The following is a 21,760-nucleotide window of genomic DNA, read 5'->3' on the forward strand; positions in this document are numbered from 1 at the left end:
AAACTTAACCCATTTATTAACAGAGAAAAGCTGTTATTCATTAGAAGATTTCAAGTTGTAATATCAGTTTGTAAAACAGTGTATATAGCATAAGTTTGTTTCTGCAACAAAAAAATGATAGTTTCTGACCTTCACTATTTATATCAATGTGTGCACTTATGTGGAATGTTAACTAAACCTTTCTATATATGAACTAAAATCTATGACAGTGTGTGAAAACTGATCGTTATATGAGCAGCAAACAAACAAATAAACAAAAAATAAACATTAATGGTTGTATGGTCAATATTTGCTACATATTTGTATGCTTGTTGGCAGCTCAGATTCTCTACTATTCTACTTTGCTCCTAAATTTTTACATTCTGTCATGACTTTCCATTACCATATTTAAAATGACTCAAAATATACTTACAGAAGCTCCACTCCTTCAAGTTCTTTATCTACAGTTGATGCAATATTGTGTCATACACCCACATTCAGGCCTTTCCAGTATGGAAGTTCCAGTATGACCCAATATTAATAATAAAAGATATGCCGTGTCTCCTATCTGAATCAAACTGTAGTTTATGAAATTTTTCCCATTATATTTGTTGCCGAATATGCATATTTTCATTGCCTGTTTGTTACATTTATGGAAAATTGTGTTAAAACATATACTTTTTGTCATATGTTTGTTTCTCCTCTGCAAAATAATTGTTTGTTTCTTTCTGCTATAAAATTATTTCAGGCAACTGAACTTATAAATGGTGAACTGCCAGGTGATACAGCTACATCCCAGATCACAGTAATAGTTACTGATGTTGATGATCAGTTGCCTAAATTTAATGAGCCATCATTTAGGCTCATGGTCTCAGAAGATGTTGGTGCTGATACACCTTTGCCAGGGCTTGCAATGGTGAGTAATGTATCTGAAGTATATTTAGTTGTAAATGAAGTAAGGAAGTCAAATCAAATTATGGAATATGCTGTCACTAAGATAAGGATGAATACAATTTACAAATATATGCAATGATGCACAATATGTGTATGCTGTATTGCAAAATATAATTCCATTTTAGAAAATACACTGGTGTATGTTTCCTGTATGTAATAGCAAGCCATATACCATACACTTTTCTGCAGACTGACCCAGAAAAGAGTAAACTGTAGGAAAGTGTAAAATATAGGAAAGCATAGGGAACACAACAAGCAAAAATGAATATATTATCTTACTGAAAATCTCTTCATATTGCTCAAAATGTGAAATTAAAACAATTTAAATTTTGCCTTTTTAAAAAATCTGATATAGTTAATTGTTTTTGTTTCTTTCTAACACAGTTAACCCTACTTGTCTGTCCAGAGTATACAAAGCATCAAATGGATTATCATCACCTGATGCGCTACCAATGTACTGCCTCAAAATGTTAATAGCTTTCATAGCTTCTCTAATGCTTGGCACCCTGGTCCCTGGTCATCCTCTTCTTCACCAGTCACCTCTGTCTTTCCTTCTTCAAAATGTTTGAGAATGATGCTACCTACTTTGGCACCTCTGAAGTGATGACTGAAGCATCAACACTGACATATTCTTGAGACCTAGGTGATATGCCTGCCACAGAAAAATCTATAGGCTCAGACAAATCTTCTTCCATTGTTTCCTATGTGTTTTCTGTAAACTTAAATCCTCATTTCATGAAACACTTAAAAATAGTTAAAGAGGTCACATCCATCCATGATTTGGTTAGATGATGCATAGCTTTCATAATTGATATTGTCATAGAGTTTGGGTCCTTGCCATTGTTGTGGCATTAATATAACTTGCTGGACAAGCATTTTTATATATTTCCAGTTAAACGAATGGGTGATTCCATGATATCATGGTTGAAGCTCACTCATACAGTTAGGTGGCACCAGTACTAACTTAATATTTCTGAGCTGCAGCTTGTTATTGTGTGCTGGACATCTGCCAAGTAGCAGCATTATTTTCCAGTTTTTTGTCCCTGTTTGAGCATTCAGTATATGCATGGTGAATTTGAAAATGGAGCTCATCCATGCAGTGCTGTTGGAATCATAATTAATGGGCAGAGTTTTCACATTTCTGAAATTTACCAATGACCAAAGGAGGTAATTTTTGAGATCCATCCGCATTGACCATAAGTAAAACAGTTATCTTCTGCTTACTCAGTTTCTCACCTTTAAATCACAAAGTCTTGCTTGCTAATACATTATAAAAAAGACCAGTTTTGTTAACATTAAGGATATTTCTTGGATCATAATCTTTGCAGATATTTTGCAGTTCTTTTTTCCGTCGGTCCACAGCTCCACTAGCAACACTTGACACATTCACCACACTGTTGGTTGTAAACAATGTTATGATAAGTTTTAAACTGTTTGGTCCAACTATTCAACACTTTGAAGTTAGTGATGTCCATTTTTGTGGAAAACTGCAGCACCTTCTCTATTAGTATGTTGCCATGAAGTGGAATTTGCTCTTGTGCTAACAAATCAGTCTGAAACAAGTTTATGCAAATGATCATATTCTGATGGTGGAACATATTTATGCTTTTTTGCCATGGAACGAGACTGTCTTGTATTGGCTTTGATATTGGGCACCAGTTTCTCACAGTTGTGCTCAGGATGGAAGTGAAAAGTCATAGATCCTTTGCTAAATGAACTTATGATCTAACATGCAAATGTACACATTTTTCTTTCACAGAAAAACATGTCCTATTTTTTCTAATCATTTTACTTGTAGCCACTGATTCAAGTTAATGCAGAATGTGGCTTTTACACTGGTGTTCATTTGGTTATTATTACTTGCTTGATATTATTATTATTATTCTTTTTGGGTCACCGTTATAATTACAGCTTCCATGTTGCATTCAAAGAAGCGGACACTACATGGAAAACATTGAATATAAATTTTACCAATTACTGTCACTGAAGTTTAATCTAATTGTGCATTTTGTTTCAGCATTCTTAATTAAATATGTGTAATCATTTTTATTTTTTAGTGACAAGAAGACTTGTTGACTAGTTCTTTTTATGACATGCTGGCACAATCTCGAACATCCCCTGTTGACTGTATTTTGTTTTCAGCTGCGGCAATTTAAACAATCTAATGCTAATGACTCTTATTAGCAACCTACATCCTCCTCACTGTGTTGTATTACAACAGCTTTAATTTAATTTCACAGTCATTTATACAAATAAATACTGCCTTTGAAGATGGCCTTCTCCACAAGGGGCTTTTATGAATCATTGTTATTTCTGTGTGAAATACACTAATGTGTATTAGGCATGCTGTCTTTGGTTGATACAAGCTGAGGTCAGACATAAACATTCCTCCTCAAGATGCTCTGTAAAATGACAACAATTTCCATCATTGTTTTCACCCAGGACATCCCTGAACTGAGTGACGTCCTTGTTGGCAACAACCTGTAGATTTAATTTCTGTTGTCCTCTGTTTATGAAAACTGTCAACTGTATGTTTCATTCATGTTGTCCCCTGTTTATGAAGACTGTCAACTGTATGTTTCATTCATGTTGCCCCCTGTTTATGAAGACTGTCAACTTTAGTGTTTTAATCAATATTGTGTTACAAGTTTTATTTATCATAATTTTATAAGGGTTATCAATAATAAAACACGAGCATTTTTTTTTAATATGGTTTCGTGAAAGATTTTGGTTGCATGTTTTATTCACACCATTGGACATGATCAGAACAAAAAGGAAATGTGTCTGTGTGTGGTAGCACTCAACTACAGCCTTTGGTATAATCACAAGGGCAATGACTGAGCCCTGACATATATGTGTGCACAGTTTGCTTGGTTCAAGGACATTCTGGGTCAGAAAGACAGCACAAATTATTGTCATGCTACAGAGTATTTTGAGGAGGGACGTTTACATCTGACATCAGCTCGTACCAACCAAAGACTATGTGCCTAGTATAGATTAGTGTACTTCACACAGAAGTAACAATGATTTGTGGAAGTCCATTATAGAGATGACCAATGTGAAAAGTCCTATTCATTTGTGTAAATTACTGTAAAATTAAATTAAAGCTATTGTAATAAAATGTAATGAGCAGGAGGAAGTTTATTATTTTCAGATCATGACGATCACTAAGGCAGTGGCTCAGCATACTTTTCCACCCTCCCAATACAAGCAGCAATAATCTAACATGCCAATAATGTAAATCTTGCTTACCATGCTAAAGCTATGCTACATGTACTTTGTGTATAGACTGCATATTCTGATTTGTTCCAAAGTGAGCTTGAGCAAGGATACAATACACTTTTTGCAGAAATCTGTATGAAAATTAATGTTAAAGTTGCGATAATGTCAAAGAAAATTTAAAATGTGGGAAATGTTGTACCACAAAAATGTTAATGACAGGAAAGCACTGTATTGAGATACTAGAACAGCTGTTGGAACTGAAAAAATGAACATAAAAAGTGGGAACACATAAAATGCAGAAATGTAAAAACTGGGTTTTACTATAGTTCTAATAAACTGACTTAATAAATTTCTGTAGTGTGACAAATACAGTATCATCTTGTTTGGAGTTTTGTATGTTTTCTTTTGGTCAATTTTTGACACTATCTGTATACAAATTATTTAAAATGTGGGTCTCCTGGCTATATGACTTCCATAATTTTCAAAAAGAATTTTTGTTTAGAGAACAATACGCACTGAAATATTAACTCTCGATGAACTACATATATAATATTATCTTTTTGAAATCAAACTTTCTTGCTATTTGCTTACTTGTATGTTTTAACAAATAATTTTTAATTAATTGTAGCTTTGAGGTTGAATTTACAGTATACTCATTTATTTTTATAAAAAGCAATTTTGGTTATGTCCAACAACAGGACGACTACCTCCATACAAATTCAATATACAGGGTGTCCCATTTATCTTGACCACCCTAAGTAACTGTTTGTCCAGATGCAAATTACAAAATGTTTCAAGCAAATGTTCTTTAGCAGTCAGGGGGACATCAATCAGCATGATGAGATAAAAGAAATTATTCAGGTAGTGAAGGGAGACAAAAATTTAATAGTCATGGGTGACTGGAATTCAAGAGTAGGAAAAGGGAGAGAAGGAAACATAGTAGGTGAATATGGATTGGGGGTAAGAAATGAAAGAGGGAGCCGTCTGGTAGAATTTTGCACAGAGCATTACTTAATCATAGCTAACACTTGGTTTAAGAATCATGAAAGAAGGTTGTATACATGGAAGAACCCTGGAGATACTAAAAGGTATCAGATAAATTATATAATGGTAAGAAAGATATTTAAGAACCAGGTTTTAAATTGTAAGACATTTCCAGGGGCAGATGTGGACTCTGACCACAATCTATTGGTTATGAACTGTAGATTAAAACTGAAGAAACTGCAAAAAGGTGGGAATTTAATGAGATGGGACCCGGAGAAACTGAAAGAACCAGAGGTTGTACAGAGTTTCAGGGAAAGCATAAGGGAACAATTGACAGGAATGGGGGAAAGAAATACAGTAGAAGAAGAATGGGTAGCTTTGAGGGATGAAATAGTGAAGGCAGCAGAGGATCAGGTAGGTAAAAAGACAAGGGCTAGTAGGAACCCTTGGGTAACAGAAGAAATATTGATTTTAACTGATGAATGGAGAAAATATAAAAATGCAGTAAATGAAGCAGGCAAAAAGGAATACAAATGTCTCAAAAATGATATCGACCGGAAGTGCAAAATGGCTAAGCAGGGATGGCTAGAGGACAAATGTAAGGATGTAGAGGTTTATTTCACTAGGGGTAAGATAGATACTGCCTACAGGAAAATTAAAGAGACCTTTGGAGAAAGGAGAGCCACTTGCATGAATATCAAGAGCTTTGATGGAAAGCCAGTTCTAAGCAAAGAAGGGAAAGCAGAAGGGTGGAAGGAGTATATAGAGGGTCTATACAAGGGTGATGTACTTGAGGACAATATTATGGAAATGGAAGAGGATGTAGGTGAAGATGAAATGGGAGATATGATACTGCGTGAAGAGTTTGACAGAGCACTGAAAGACCTGAGTCGAAACAAGGCCCCCGGAGTAGACAACATTCCATTAGAACTACTGACAGCCTTGGGAGAGCCAGTCCTGACAAAACTCTATCATCTGGTGAGCAAGATGTATGAGACAGGCAAAATACCCTCAGACTTCAAGAAGAATATAATAATCCCAATCCCAAAGAAAGCAGGTGTTGGCAGATGTGAAAATTACCGAACTATCAGTTTAATAAGTCATAACTGCATAATACTAACGCTAATTCCTTACAGACGAATGGAAAAACTGATAGAAGCCGACCTTGGGGAAGATCAGTTTGGATTCTGTAGAAATGTTGGAACAGGTGAGGCAATACTGACCCTACGACTTATCTTAGAAGAAAGATTAAGGAAAGGCAAACCTACGTTTCTAGCATTTGTAAACTTACAGAAAGCTTTTGACAATGTTGATTGGAATACTCTCTTTCAAATTCTGAAGGTAGCAGGGGTAAAATACAGAGAGTGAAAGCTATTTACAATTTGTACAGAAAGCAGATGTCAGTTATAAGAGTCAAGGGGTATGAAAGGGAAGCAGGGGTTTGGAAGGGAGTGAGACAGGGTTGTAGCCTCTCCCCTATGTTATTCAATCTGTATATTGAGCAAGCAATAAAGGAAACAAAAGAAAAGTTCAGAGTACCGTATTTACTCGAATCTAAGCCGCACTCGAATCTAAGCCCCACCTGAAAAATGAGACTCGAAATAAAGGGAAAAAAAATCTCCCGAATCTAAGCCGCTCTTGAAATTTGAGACTCGAAATTAAAGGAGAGAGAAAAGTTTTAGGCCGCACCTCCAAATTGAAACAAAGTTGGTTCATTGTAATATGAGACACAATTTAGGTCGAATGTATGAAGATACAACCACAGTAGTTTGGTTCGAGTCGTAAGCTTAGCAGTTAAGCTTTACCAGGTAGCCATTGCTATGCACCAGGCGCTCCGTCCGTATTTATACGGGTACCCTTCCTTTTTCACGTGCTTCGTCTGGTTTGAATCGATTGCTTATTTTGCTTTGATCTGATAAGTGCCGTTTTCTTTGTTATAGGTGTTTACGTCACTCTAAGCTGAAAATGCATTACTGTACTGTGTCATGCATTGTTTGTCGCTTTCTGATAGTGCGTGTTTACAGCCTGTCACCGCTTGCGGCATGGCTTGCTTTTGTGCGCGCTGCCGCTGCTTAAAAAAAGAGAGAGAGAGAGAGAGAGAGAGAGAGAGAGAGAGAGAGAGGAATCGTCTCATTAGCGAAACAATGGCAAGAGACTGCTATTTGTTGTTACTTACTTTGATAATGATCAACAGATCAACAAGAACCAAATAATAGACTTCGTATGATAGAACATGTTCTGAACGAGAGTTAGGCGAAAATTTTTCTGCGTTTGAAAATCTTTGCGGCTGCTTCTTTAGTACATCAAATTCTGCACAGAAATTTGAGTCATCTTAGATTTAAAAATCTAGTCAGTTGCCGTGCTTCATTTCTGACTGTATCACTATTAGGCATAAGAATAATACAAATATAAACATGACACGATACGTATATTCTTCCGCGTTTGCTGTTGTCTCACTCTAGTTTTGTAGTTTATTAGGCAGACATGATTTAAATGAGATAGCACCAAACATGAAAGAATACAGGGCAAAATGTTTATTTTCGTATTATTCTTATGGTGAAGAGAATACTGCATGTGATTCACATTTCATCAGGTTCCTATTAGCAACCATCTCTTCTCACAGGTAGGAAAAAATTCAGAACGTAGAGTTGGCCATATTGACAAACATCCCAAACAGTCTTGCCAGTCGGATTTTCGTAGTACATTGAAATTCTGCTACATTCGAAGATGAACAATACGGAATTTGTGTTTACTTCATTGGATAATGTATGAAAATGCAGTGGTAGAAACTCGGGGCGAAGAAAAAAAGCTCGTCTTCCACCCTTTTTTTTTTTTTTTTTTTTTTTTTTTTTTTTTTTTTTTTACTTGACGCAGAGGTTTTGGCGCCAGTATTATTTGTGCCTACAAAGCATGCCTGTGTAGAGCTACATATATTAGACGCCAGAAGTTAGTTGTGGCGGCACCTACCAACATTTTTCAGAACTTCCGCTTGCTTTACACTCGATTCTAAGCCGCAGGCAGTTTTTTGGATTACAAAAACCGGAAAAAAGTGCGGCTTAGATTCGAGTAAATACGGTAGGTATTAAAATCCATGGAGAAGAAATAAAAACTTTGAGGTTTGCCGATGACATTGTAACTCTGTCAGAGACAGCAAAGGACTTGGAAGAGCTGTTGAACGGAATGGACAGTGTCTTGAAAGGAGGGTATAAGATGAACATCAACAAAAGCAAAACTAGGATAATGGTATGTAGTCTAATTAAGTCGGGTGATGCTGAGGGAATTAGATTAGGAAATGAGACACTTAAAGTAGTAAAGGAGTTTTGCTATTTGGGGAGCAAAATAACTGATGATGGTTGAAGTAGAGAGGATATAAAATGTAGACTGGCAATGGCAAGGAAAGCATTTCTGAAGAAGAAAAATTTGTTAACATCGAGTATAGATTTAAATGTCAGGAAGTCGTTTCTGAAAGTATTTGTATGGAATGTAGCCATGTATGGAAGTGAAACATGGATGATAAATAGCTTAGACAAGAAGAGAATAGAAGCTTTCAAAATCTGGTGCTACAGAAGAATGCTGAAGATTAGATGGGTAGATCACATAACTAATGAGGAGGTATTGAATAGAATTGAGGAGAAGAGGAGCTTGTGGCACAACTTGACTAGAAGAAGTGATCGGTTGGTAGGACATGTTCTGAGACATCGAGGGATCACCAATTTAGTTTTGGAGGGCAGCATGGAGGGTAAAAATCGTAGAGGGAGACCAAGAGATGAATACACTAAGCAGATTCAGAAGGATGTAGGTTGCAGTAGGTACAGGGAAATGAAGAAGCTTGCACAGGATAGAGTAGCATGGAGAGCTGCATCAAACCAGTCTCAGGACTGAAGACCACAACAACAACAACAACTGTATTTACCTGTCCTTTGCTTGAGAAGGAAGATTCATCAGTAAATATAACATTGGAGAAGAAGTTTGGGTTGGCGAGGATTTGCTACTGTGCCTGTATACGATTCTGGAAATCATTCCCATGGAATTCTTGATGTAGGTGTACATGGTAAGGATGGAACCGGTGATGTGTAAGAATATGATGTACACTGGTTTTAGGAATGCCAGTTTCATGTTCAAGCTGTCATGTGCTCACATGTGGATTCATAGCTATGCAAACGAGAACAGTAATTTCAGCAGCTTTGTCTGTGAAAATGCTATGACGATTGTGTTGTGGGTTGAAACTTTTTTTCTGAAGCATTGCAACAAGACGAGAAAACATTCATCAGGAAGGTAGGTTCTTGTCAAGATATCGTTTTGTGTACAATTCCGTTGCCTGCGTAGCATTTCGCCTACCTTCAACAAAACAACAATAAAAGAAACATTATGTTGATGCAGTTTGTAGGAAGGACAGACTTTACCGTATGCCTACTCTACACACCAGTATTTAAAAGGACTAAACTACTGTACTAAATGTACTCGTACATAAGAAAGCTGTATTCCAATTACTGCTCTGCTAATTTACATTCCCCAGTGACGAGTAGCATTTCTACCTTCTCTTCATTGGTGTACATTCTACTAACACAACTCTTCATCTGGTGATGGTTGATGGAATGATGGCTGTGCATTCTACTTATCTTTACATTTGTCCTCTGTCAGCCTCAGCATGTGGATATGTTCCGTTACCCCAAGTACCTACACTAAGTGCTGGGAGCGTCAATGTCAATGTTGTGTTATGTAATTAATAACATTGTGTTTGAGTGAATGGTACACTGTGATACATTTTTGAATAGGTCTTTAGGAGAGGAAATGAATTGCCCAATATATAATACAGGGTGCCATTTAAAAAAGTCATACCGCTGTTCATATCTTTGTAAAAATCAAAGCTACAACGAAGGCAATCATGCTGATTGATGTCCCACTGATGGCTAAAGAACATTTGCTTGAAAAATTTTGTGATTTGCATCTGAACAAACAGTTATTTAGGGTGGTCAAGATAAATGGGACACCCTGTATGTGTAAAAATAATCACAATTGAGAGGTATTTTATTAATTACATCAGAAATTTCCAACTTATTCAGAAAACAAAATTTTAACGGTGATTCCCCTATCATTCATAATTTGTGTAATTTCATGCAGAACAATTTTGAATCAAAATGTATTTCTTTCACAGTATACAATTTGAATTTTTATATATAGATTTTAAGGCTGAAGTCCTCCATAAAACTTAACGAAATCTATTAGCATACCATAAAGTTACTTTCTCTTAGTTTCATAATAAATTTTATCTAAATGTATGATTTCTGGATGGAATAATATATAAACTTCTATAACAAATTTGATTATCATTATATAATTGTAGGGTCAATAAGGACAATAACCCGATGCACTTCACTGTGTGGAAATATAAGAAACAAATTGTTCAAATTAAAGAAATTGTTCCACACAAGTTTGTCCATAAAGTAATGAAACCGGTCACCAAGCATTGCTCCAATTGACAGCAGCATGCTCCCCAGTGGGGGGATTTGTGATGAGGGGTCTCAACTAAGCAACACACTAGGAGGCAGTCATGTCCAAGTTTTTATACAGTGAGGATCGTGCATGATGCATGAGTTTTTGTCATTGCAGTAAGCATGAAAAATGGGGCATTTACTGGGGCAGTGCTGCATGATTAAATTTTTCTTTAGCCTGGGAGAAACTATACCAAGATGCTTTCCTTGGTTAAGTCGGCTTACAAATGCAGTGCCTTGTCAAGGGCCTAAGTTTTCCAGTTGTTTAGGGAGTTCAAGAATGGACGGAAGACTTTTGAAGACTTGGAGCAATATAGACACCCTCCAATAAGCGGTTTGAACAAAAATGTGGTGAAAGTGAAAAATCTCCTGGGCTCCTACTATCAACTGAGTGTAAGACTGATCACCAAAGACCTCAACATGTGCAAAAAATAGGTCACAAATTTATTTATTAAAAATTTAGCATGCGAAAGGTTTGCGCCACATTGGTGCCATAAGTGTTGTGACATTGGTGCTATAAGTGTTGAGTGATGAACAAAAGCAACAATGAGTTAACTTTTCCTGTGGGATGTTGCAGAAGTCAGAAAAGTGAATCAGACTTTTTAGATGACATAACAACAGGTGACAAATCACAGGTGTCCCAGTATGACCTCAAAACCAATCAGTGAAGCTCAGACTCCTTGCACCCCAAGAAAGTGAGAGTTTTTTTTTTATTTTTTTGTACCTCTGGGATGAACAGTCAATGCTGTTTCCCACAAAGAAGCTCTTATCCTGAGAGCTGTCAGACGGAAATGACCAAAGATTGCTGACAGCTGGAAGCTCCACCACAACAACACTCCAGCCCACACCGCCTTCCTTGTGACTACCTACCCAGACCAGTCAAGGGTTGTTACACTGCTGCAGCCACTTTATAACCTCAGTATTTACACCACAACACTTTTTCCTGTTCCCAGAGTTCAAGAGAAGTCCGAAATGTCATCATTTTGATGATGTTCTGGTCATCTAACAGACTGTCATGATGTCTCTGTAAGAGGTTATGTCAGTTGCTTTCCAGGAGCCTTTTCAGTGGGGGAATTGCATTGGCAGCTGTGTACTGACACCCAAGGAGACTATTTTGTAGAATTTTAGCAATATGTACTGATCAGATCTGTAAATTCTTTTTCCTAGACCCAGTCTCATTACTTTACAGACATCCCTTGTAGATAATCATTACTTTCCCAACTTCTGCCTTTAAAAAACATTAAAGACTTTTTTCCAGATCACATTTTGGACTTATTATGTAATATCCAATTATTATAAAAATAAGGGTTCCTTATTCTTCATTTCAGGTGGTAGTTGATTCTGACACTGGGGAAAATGCACGCTACACATTGAGCTTAAGGGGAATACAGAATGCACCTCCTGGTGTGTTTACTGTCCATCCAGTATCTGCACAGGGCAGGACTCCTGTAGTTGTGAGGGTTGCAGACCCAAAAGAGATTGACTATGATGTGGATGATGAGAGCAAGAGAACACTTGTGTTTGACGTTGTGGCCTCTGTCAACAGAAATGGAGTAAGTCTTTATGAAGTAAAGAAATGTGACATAAACTCTGAATTGACAAAGTGTGTAAACATTCTCATTAAGAATACAGTATGCTTAAGTTTTAAATGTGAAAGCATTGAGTTTCATAAACTCAGTGTTAAAAACAGTTCACAATTCTAATTTTATTATGTTATGAAGCTATCAGATTTAATGGCACCCAGTGGTCACATAATCATGAACTTACAGAATTAATTGATATTTGCTGATATGGAATAAGTAAAAAAATGTATTAATATTAGCAAAAGTGTGACAATGTGGAGGATGCCAAAAAGGCACTACTACAAAAGCAGTAATTTATGATAGTGCATACCAAACCATAAGTTTTGCATAAAATGCTCTGATACCGTTCATGAACACAGATTTTATATTAGGACTCATTCCTATCTTTGAAGCACTATGTTCTATTTTGAATCAGTAGGTCACTTCATGTGAATATGTGGAACATTTGTAAAATGGAAAGGATGGTTGCCACACACCATATATTGGAGATGGTTGAGTTGCAGATGGGGGGAGGGGGGGGGGGTAGACTGGAAAAGACTGTCAGAAAATGAGCTTTCAGCCAACAAGGCCTTTGTAGAAGATAGAAAACGTACACACACACACACACACACACACACACATACACACGTGATGACAGTCTCTGGCTGCTGTGGCCTCAGCAGCCAGAGACTGCAGTCATTTGTGAGTGAGTTACAGTTGCATGAGTGTGTGTGTGAGTGTGTGTATGTTCTATCTCTGCTGAAGGCCTTCTAGGCCAAAAGCTCATTTTCTAACAGTTTTTTGTTGCGCCTATCTGCGATTCAGCATCTTCATTATATGGTGAGTAGCAACTATTCTTTTCGTAATATTGTTACAGTCCAAGTAAAGTAACAAAAATTTGTGGATTTTCCATAGTTGAACATTAGTAAAATTTAATTTCATATTTAGCATCAATAAATTTTCTCTGTTCTTTATGATTTTATGTTTCACTATATGTATCTTTTCATGCAGAGTGAAGAAGAGGTAGCAAGTTCTCAAGTAACAGTCAATCTAGTGGATGCCAATGACAATGCTCCAGTCTTTCCACAATCATCTTACAGATTAAGAGTTCCAGAAGATGTTTTGCCTGGAATGAAAATAGCTAATATAACAGCAGTGGACAAGGACAGTGGAGAGTTTGGAAAAATAATGTATGCCATTCGTGGCTTTGGATCAGAGGCATTTACCACAGATCCAGTTGGAGGAGGTGTATTTCTTTCCAACACTTCTCAAGGCAAGTCTTTTTGTAATACTTGTATTGTTCAAGTTACAATTTTCAGTATAATCCTGACTGTGTAGTTCATGAAAATTGGGCAAATGTGTACCAGTAGTTCACTGTAAATATTAACACAATTCATGATTCCCATCAACATAATTGTCAACGCAACTTTCACTACAGTGATTAGGCATCTGGCCTGTCCTGCTCACTAAACATACTTTAAAGCAGTTAAAAATTAATTACCACCTGTTATCTGTGGTGTAGTACGTTCCATACTTCAAAATGAAAGCTTTAATAATAACTTAAATAATGCAGCTCCATGCTGTAATTCACTAAAATTTATATGAATATTCAGAGCTTTCACTTTGTGAAGGATTGTAGTGTGGTCCAATGTTCCAGTAGAAGTCCCTTGCATTGTGAAATTCCATTAATTTAATTTCACTTTTTCTTAATTTTTAAAGTTTAACAACTTTCTTTCTCCTAAAGATGTACTAGATTGAAACAAATCCGCAAATTAAATTAAAATAAAGTGACACAACATTAAATCTGCTTGTCAGAGGGCATCAGACAGAGAAATGGACACAAATCTGCAACATTCACAAATTTTTGTTACTTTATTTGAGGTTTCTGGAATTTCCAAATGAGATAGGACAGATTTGGAGAAAATGGAACATGCCAAGAGTTAAGCAGGGAAGATGTCAAAGGATATTGTGGCTACTATCTTTGATACTTTCATTATTATTGAATGTAATAGAACTGTCTCTTGTAAACAGTACAAATTAAGAAGCTTTTGAAAACAAATTAAATCAGTAACATGATTTCCTATTTCTACTCTCTGAAGATACTATAACCTGTCCTAGATGTATCCTGTTTACTCTTAATTCATTTACATTATGTTTGCAGCTGTGATGCAGTCTGCTTGTTTTCCTTCAGTTCTTGAAATATATGATATGATGTACATAATACATAATGAGACTGTAGTTTTCAAGACTACTAAGAATAATTTACTGGGGCCGTAGCATGATCTTAATATCAAAGTTAGAAATGCTTTCTTTGCTCATTCACTATAAAGTGTTTATGTGCCATAACTGTAGGCTCTTTATTTTCTCTCTGTCTTTGTTTTGCTGACTTTATAACTTTATCTTTAAGCACAGGCAGAGTTATTTAATGTATTGATTGATTCAAATTTGGAAGAAAAACAGTTCCTGCACAGATCCTACAAATACTAATATCTTTTTTCAGGTTTAGATTTTGAAAAACAAAAATCATACTCACTGACACTGGAAGCAGTTGATGGGGGAGGCCGTGTGTCTGCTGTGAACTTGTTTGTAGACGTAGAAGATGTAAATGACAATGCTCCAGTTTTTGAACAGCAGGAATATAGCCGAACTGTAAGGGAAGGAGCAACCAGTTTTGAGCCTCAGTTTTTCATTCACGTGAGTACTGTCAATGTGTAAACACTCTGCAGAAATGCCCCCCATATACATATATATTTGTGAGTGTGGAGTTGGCACCTGATAGTAGCTTATATGTGTTCCATTGGATTCAAATGAGGCAAATTTGGTTGCCAAGATATCAACATGAGTTCACTTAAAAAACATATACAGATGAACAAATGATTACAGTTTCAGAAAAACTGGATGATTTGTTCAAGAGAAAGAGCATCACAAGTTAAGCAAGTCAATAATGCACTGGTCCACCTGTAGCCTTGGTGCAGTTATTCAGCTTGGCAATGAATGATAAGAGTTGTTGGATACCCATCTGAGGGATATCATACCAAATTCTGTCCAATTGGCATGTTAGATCATCAGAATCTCAAGATTTTCTCTCAGATATTCTCAGTTGGGAGATATCTGGTGATTGTTATGACCATGGTAGGGTTTGGTAAACATGAGGACAAGCAGTAGAAACTCCTGTGCTGTGCAGGCAGGCATTATCTTGCTGAAATGTAAACCCAGGATGGCCTGCCATAAAGGGCAACAAATCAGGGCTTAGACTATTATCAATGTACCACTGTGGTGTAAGGGTGCTGCTGATGATAGTCCAAGGGGTCATACATATCATGAAAAGAAATGGCATCACAGACCATAGCTTATGGCTGTCAGGCTGTATGGTGGGTGACAGTAAGGTTGGTACTCCACCACTGCCCTTGATGGCTCCAAACATATCTTCTGCCTGGAATCTCATTGACAGGAGTAGAATTGTTGTCAGTGATGAGTCCCAATCTGAACTGAGCCCCAATGACCACCAAGGACTTGTCCAAAGGTGCACCAGACAGTGGTGGGATTCCAGCCTGATCATTGCCCACCATACTCCCAACAACCTGGAGTGTGTCTGGGGTGCCATTTCATTTTATAGCAGAAGCCCTTTGGTTTACAGCACAGCAGTACATCAACAATACTTTATGCCCTGTTTTGTTGCACTTCATGGCAAGCCATTGTGGGTTCACATTTCAGTAAGATAACACCCACCCATACACGGCAAGAGAATCGCTCCCCGATTGAGAAGGTTTGGAGAATTATGGGCAGGATCCTCCAACCTCATCAGGATTTTGACTATCCAACATGCCAGAGGGGCAGACTTTGGCAGGAAATCCTTCAGGAGAACATCCAAAAACTCGATCAATGAATTCCAAGCCAAATAACAACTTGCATAAAGCCCGGAAGTGGACCAGTGCGTTATTGGCTTGCTCAATTTATGAGGCTCTTTCTCTTGAATAAACCGTTCAATTTTTATTAAATAGTAATCAATTGTTTTTCTGTACATACATCACATCTACGATTTCTGTTCCATTTGAATAATTCCTTCATCGTGCGTATTTTTTTCGTCTTTGAGTGTGGTACCACAGGTCTCTTGGAAGGCCAGGTGATTGTCCCCAAAGCACAACACTGTCACAGACAGGATGTATCTGTGGCATGCTGAATGTTTTGAGTAACTGTTCTCTGGATAATGGTACATTCAGGAGTGAACATCAATGTAATATAACAAGAAATGTGATTCATGCAGCTAGGTGACATATTTCCATTGAGCCATGGCACTCTTGATGAAGCTTTATCCACTGCAATTAGAACTGATTATGTCATTGGGTCAGCATTGTAACGCACATGGCTCATCTGCTGTGAAGCCCCATGTTCAGCAATGTGCACTGAATGATGTACTCTGAAGTACTTGTAGCCGCACCAGCATTGTACTCTGTCATCGGATTTGCCAGAGACTGCCGCCTGTCCAGCTTTACAGAATGAGTAAGTGCCTGAGCTCCATATTCTGTATGATGAGATGTGGAAGTCCAACATTTGTCATCTATTCAGGGTTTCACTGTCCTAGTAGCACATGAACAGCTGACCAACTTTGTCATTTAAGAGGTGCTTGTTCCCGGACACTGGGCATAACAACCTGTTCTTTGTCAAATTAGCTTATGTCAGTGGATTTCCCCATTTGCAGTCTATATCATTGCTAGAATAATTCCCTCTTCATCTCTACCCCACAAATGTACTTTCCTGCAGTGCCACCAAGCAGGATTCACTCTCACAGTGGGCACTGGTCATAAAGTTTTGTCTCATCAGTGTAATGTTTTTCTTTACGTATATTGTCAACTTATTTTTGAGATGTAGATAATGATACCCTTAATGATACATTTTTTTATGGTAACATTGGGTATCATGAGCCACTATTGGTGAACGGGGGGAGGGGGGGGGGGGGCGAGAGAGGACACACAGTAGATAGGGTACAGACCACAAGACGATGAACTCGTACGCACATGATGAAACAGTCTTTCACTGGCTCACTTATTGTTTGAGATCTGTTCTGGGCCATAACCATAAAGTTTGTGCTGCTGATTTTCCAAGCAGCAAACAACCTGATGACAGCTCATTTCTCTCTCATGTCATCAGCTCCAATACTGCGGTATATGTTAAGTAGCGTTTATGAAACCAAGCACTCCAACAAGACATTTCCCCACAGTTGATGGTACATCAAATGATTCCAAACAAAGTGTTACAGAGACACGTAGTGGAACACTGCAACACTACCAGTCCTTCACTCACAGGAAAGGGATTGTCATTACTTTTAAGTCCTTGCTTGTATGAGCAGAACTACATTTATTGGTGAGACGTAGTAAGTCAAGCATACAGTAGTTACTGCAACTGTGCTTCTGCAATGTTACATTTCGTAATGTGTTCCACATGCCTTAAGACTTTCTTGCAATGCTAGTATGTATTTAATATGGTGAACAGATGGAATGACTGAGCATCATCTTTTGCGGCCACAAGTGAACATTTGTATAAGTATTACCTAACAGGAAAATTGGAGAGCTGTATTTTAGATGATAAGGGATATCATCACTTACACAATAGTTGACTTTCTATTGAAATAATTGTGATATGTGTCTGCTTTCAGGCAACTGATGTGGATGGTCCTACTCAAGGCGGAGGAAAAATTTTTTATAGTTTGGTATCACCAAATGCAGAAGGTGTTCTTTTTGTAGAACCAGTAAGTGGAGAAGTGAAACTAAACACTCCAGCTAGGGCTGCAGACACTCAGCTTGGTCAATATGAATTCACTGTACGAGCTACAGATGCTGGTAAGACACAGTTTCTCTGTAAATGTACATGCTTCATACTTTCTATAATTATTTTTGAAAGAGTGGCGTAGGTTTTAGTGAATGTATGTTCATTATAAAGAGTCTCACATTTTAAAATACGCTGAAAAATATAGAGATGCTATATGTGCTTCAAAATAACATCATAGTTTTAAGAATCACAAGAGGAGGAGGTATACTTGGAAAAAGCCGGGAGATACGGGAAGATTTCAATTAGATTACATCACGGTCAGACAGAGATTCCGAAATCAGATACTGGATTGTAAGGCGTACCCAGGAGCAGATATAGACTCAGATCACAATATAGTAGTGATGAAGAGTAGGCTGAAGTTCAAGACATTAGTCAGGAAGAATCAATACGCAAAGAAGTGGGATACGGAAGTACTAAGGAATGACGAGATACGTTTGAAGTTCTCTAACGCTATAGATACAGCAATAAGGAATAGCGCAGTAGGCAGTACAATTGAAGAGGAATGGACATCTCTAAAAAGGGCCATCACAGAAGTTGGGAAGGAAAACATAGGTACAAAGAAGGTAGCTGCGAAGAAACCATGGAAAGGAGGAAGTACAAACATGTTCCGGGAAAATCAGGAATACAGAAATACAAGTCGCTGAGGAATGAAATAAATAGGAAGTGCAGGGAAGCTAAGAGGAAATGGCTGCAGGAAAAATGTGAAGACATCGAAAAAGATATGATTGTCGGAAGGACAGACTCAGCTTACAGGAAAGTCAAAACAACCTTTGGTGACATTAAAAGCAACGGTGGTAACATTAATAGTGCAACGGGAATTCCACTGTTAAATGCAGAGGAGAGAGCAGATAGGTGGAAAGAATACATTGAAAGCCTCTATGAGGGTGAAGATTTGTCTGATGTGATAGAAGAAGAAACAGGAGTCGATTTAGAAGAGATAGGGGATCTAGTATTAGAATCGGAATTTAAAAGCGCTTTGGAGGACTTACGGTCAAATAAGGCAGAAGGGATAGATAACATTCCATCAGAATTTCTAAAATCATTGGGGGAAGTGGCAACAAAATGACTATTCACGTTGGTGTGTAGAATATGTGATTCTGGCGGTATACCATCTGACTTTCGGAAAAGCATCATCCACACAGTTCCGAAGACGGAAAGAGCTGATAAGTGAGAGAATTATCGCACAATCAGCTTAACAGCTCATGCATCGAAGCTGCTTACAAGAATAATATACAGAAGAATGGAAAAGAAAATTGAGAATGCGCTAGGTAACAATCAGTTTGGCTTTAGGAAAAGTAAAGGGACGAGAGAGGCAATTCTGACATTACGGCTAATAATGGAAGCAAGGCTAAAGAAAAATCAAGTCACTTTCATAGGCTTTGTCGACCTGGAAAAAGCATTCGACAATATAAAATGGTGCAAGCTGTTCGAGATTCTGAAAAAAGTAGGGGTAAGCTATAGGGAGAGAATTTACATTAGAAAAAACAGTAGCTTGAAAGCTAGTTAAGGTTCTGGGCTATATTTTGTGTCTTTGTGCCACACATGAATCAACTATAAGTGAGTGGTTGTGTTCTTCATTTTCGTTTTTTAATCTTTGTTGCACTTTGGCCTGTGCATTTGGTACATTAAATTAAGAAACTTTTTGTTTGATTTGCACCATTATTCACCATAGTTCAAGGACCTTTAGTATGCTTTGCCTAAAGCAGTAGTAAGATTTCCTTGATACACATATGAAGTTCTATGTTACTTGACATAGGACATTTTAATTGACGTTGTTTTCCCATGACCTTTGTCAGGGATGTTAAACACACTGCCGAAAAAGAAGTTAATGCACCTGGAAAAATGATGTCAATTTTGATCCAGTGACATCATATGCCATCTGGGAGGTAGTAGATGTACTGATAATGATTTCAATGTCATCTGCCAACAGATAGTGTGATGACATAGCTACCATAGTGCCAACTGTGCCTACCTTTGAATAGAAAATGCTCACCGCCAGAAGGCTCAGTGTGGTGCAAATGTGTGAAGCTAGCAGGAAATCATGCCCCGCAGACGCACTCGTGCTTTTTGCAGCCCATACAGAAAGTCTGGAGGGGTCAAATTGTGCCCTTATGAGTGACGGATGGTCCTTCCAGAGAATTGACACACAAGTTAGATGTGCTGCATCGGTTGTGCAATGTTGCTAGTATCAGTGGTCACATCAACGTTTTCACACCTATAGAGGAGATTATGGCTGTCCATACAGCAAAAGTGCCCAACAGGATCATTGTATTGTAAGGGCAGCAGTGACAGATCATACAGCTACCATAACAGAACAGCTTTTGAGCCCAGATGTGTCAATGCTAACTGTTGTGAACCGGTTATGAGAAGTGAGACTATCAGCACACACACTTCTAGCCTGTCTTCCAGTCATGCCACAGCATCTATGTGCATGGCTTGACTGGAGCCATTGGAGAATCCCTTGGAAGATGGAATGGCACCCTGTGGCCTTCAGTGATTAAAGCAGATTCTGCCCGGCCGCAAGTTATGATCATTTTCACACACAATGCAGACCTTGTGAGTGCTGTCTGGTAAAGTGCATTCATCCAAGACACATTGCCCCCACCCCAGGCTCTAAGTTCTGGGGTCTAATAAACTACAATCTCATTCACCTTTGGCGTTTCTCAAGGGGAGGCTAACTAGCACTCGATACATGCCGAATGTATTTAGGCCCATTCTTTTGTTGTTCTCGCAGGAAGGTGATGTATTGTTCCAACAAGGTAATACTCATCCATACACCTCCCATGGAATGCAATGTGCTCTGCAAGATGTGGAGCAGCTTCCCAGACCAGCAAAAACTTCAAACTTGTCTCCAGTTGAGCATGTGTGGGGTTTGATGGGATGAGAAGTGACTTGTACGGCTCATCAGCGAACAGCTCGTACAGAATTACCTGAAAAGGTCAAGCAGGCATGGCATAACATATCTCAGGTTGGTATTCACCATCTGTATGATTGACTAGATACCAGAATCAGTGCCTGCATTGCCACCCGAGGAGGCTACAGTACTTACTAATGTGGGTGTTTCAGCTTGATCTGATACCTGGTACCTCAAAATCACTCATGCTATTGCACTGTCATTGTAGTCATTTCATGTAATCCACATGCAATGTTGCAACAATAAATCTTGGGCTAATTGGAAGCCTCTTAAAGGGTGTACAAATTGAGTTAGAGACATAGAATAGAAGCCAGTCCAAATCATGAAGTCGCCAACTTCACTGTCAGAGCAGATTTTATACTTACGTTTTACTAATTTTGTGCTAATATTCCAGTCCATGACTACTTCTTGGGTACTTCTGGTATCACAGTCTACAGTCTGCTCAGGCCACCCTGTGGTACTGCTGTACGTATGAGCCTGGGCTAGAGAGCAATTATGGTAATAAGACCATTTGATATAAATTTTCTATGTTAATCTATCTTGCTCAAGAACAACTATAGCTTCTTAAAATCATTTAGCACAGGGATATTATTAATCTCCTCTACATGTGTTGACATGCGTTTGAGACCATTTCTGTTCAGTACATGGATGAGATATTGAATACTGGCTCAGGAAGAAGTACCATTACTTAATTTGTATTTGAGCCCACTAGCTGTAAGGCTGTTAAACATCTGTTACAAATTGTTGTGTACAGTTTTCCACCACTGCAGGATCTGCTACTTGAAACATAAGTTTCTGTATCTTCTACAGTCTTCCCACCACCTATC

General features: G+C 38.0%; 1 protein-coding gene across 1 annotated transcript in view; it reads left to right on the forward strand.

The window, feature by feature from the left end:
• Positions 1–21,760, forward strand: part of LOC126203300 (cadherin-23) — a 420,699-nt gene that overhangs the window by 276,956 nt on the left and 121,983 nt on the right. The window contains exons 7-11 of the mRNA XM_049937557.1: positions 728–895; positions 11,960–12,184; positions 13,205–13,466; positions 14,694–14,887; positions 17,847–18,030. Coding sequence (XP_049793514.1) covers positions 728–895; positions 11,960–12,184; positions 13,205–13,466; positions 14,694–14,887; positions 17,847–18,030 — 1,033 coding nt within the window. The remainder of the gene's footprint in view (positions 1–727; positions 896–11,959; positions 12,185–13,204; positions 13,467–14,693; positions 14,888–17,846; positions 18,031–21,760) is intronic.

This window comes from Schistocerca nitens, chromosome 9, assembly GCF_023898315.1.
Source record: "Schistocerca nitens isolate TAMUIC-IGC-003100 chromosome 9, iqSchNite1.1, whole genome shotgun sequence".
Classification (NCBI taxonomy): domain Eukaryota; kingdom Metazoa; phylum Arthropoda; class Insecta; order Orthoptera; family Acrididae; genus Schistocerca; species Schistocerca nitens.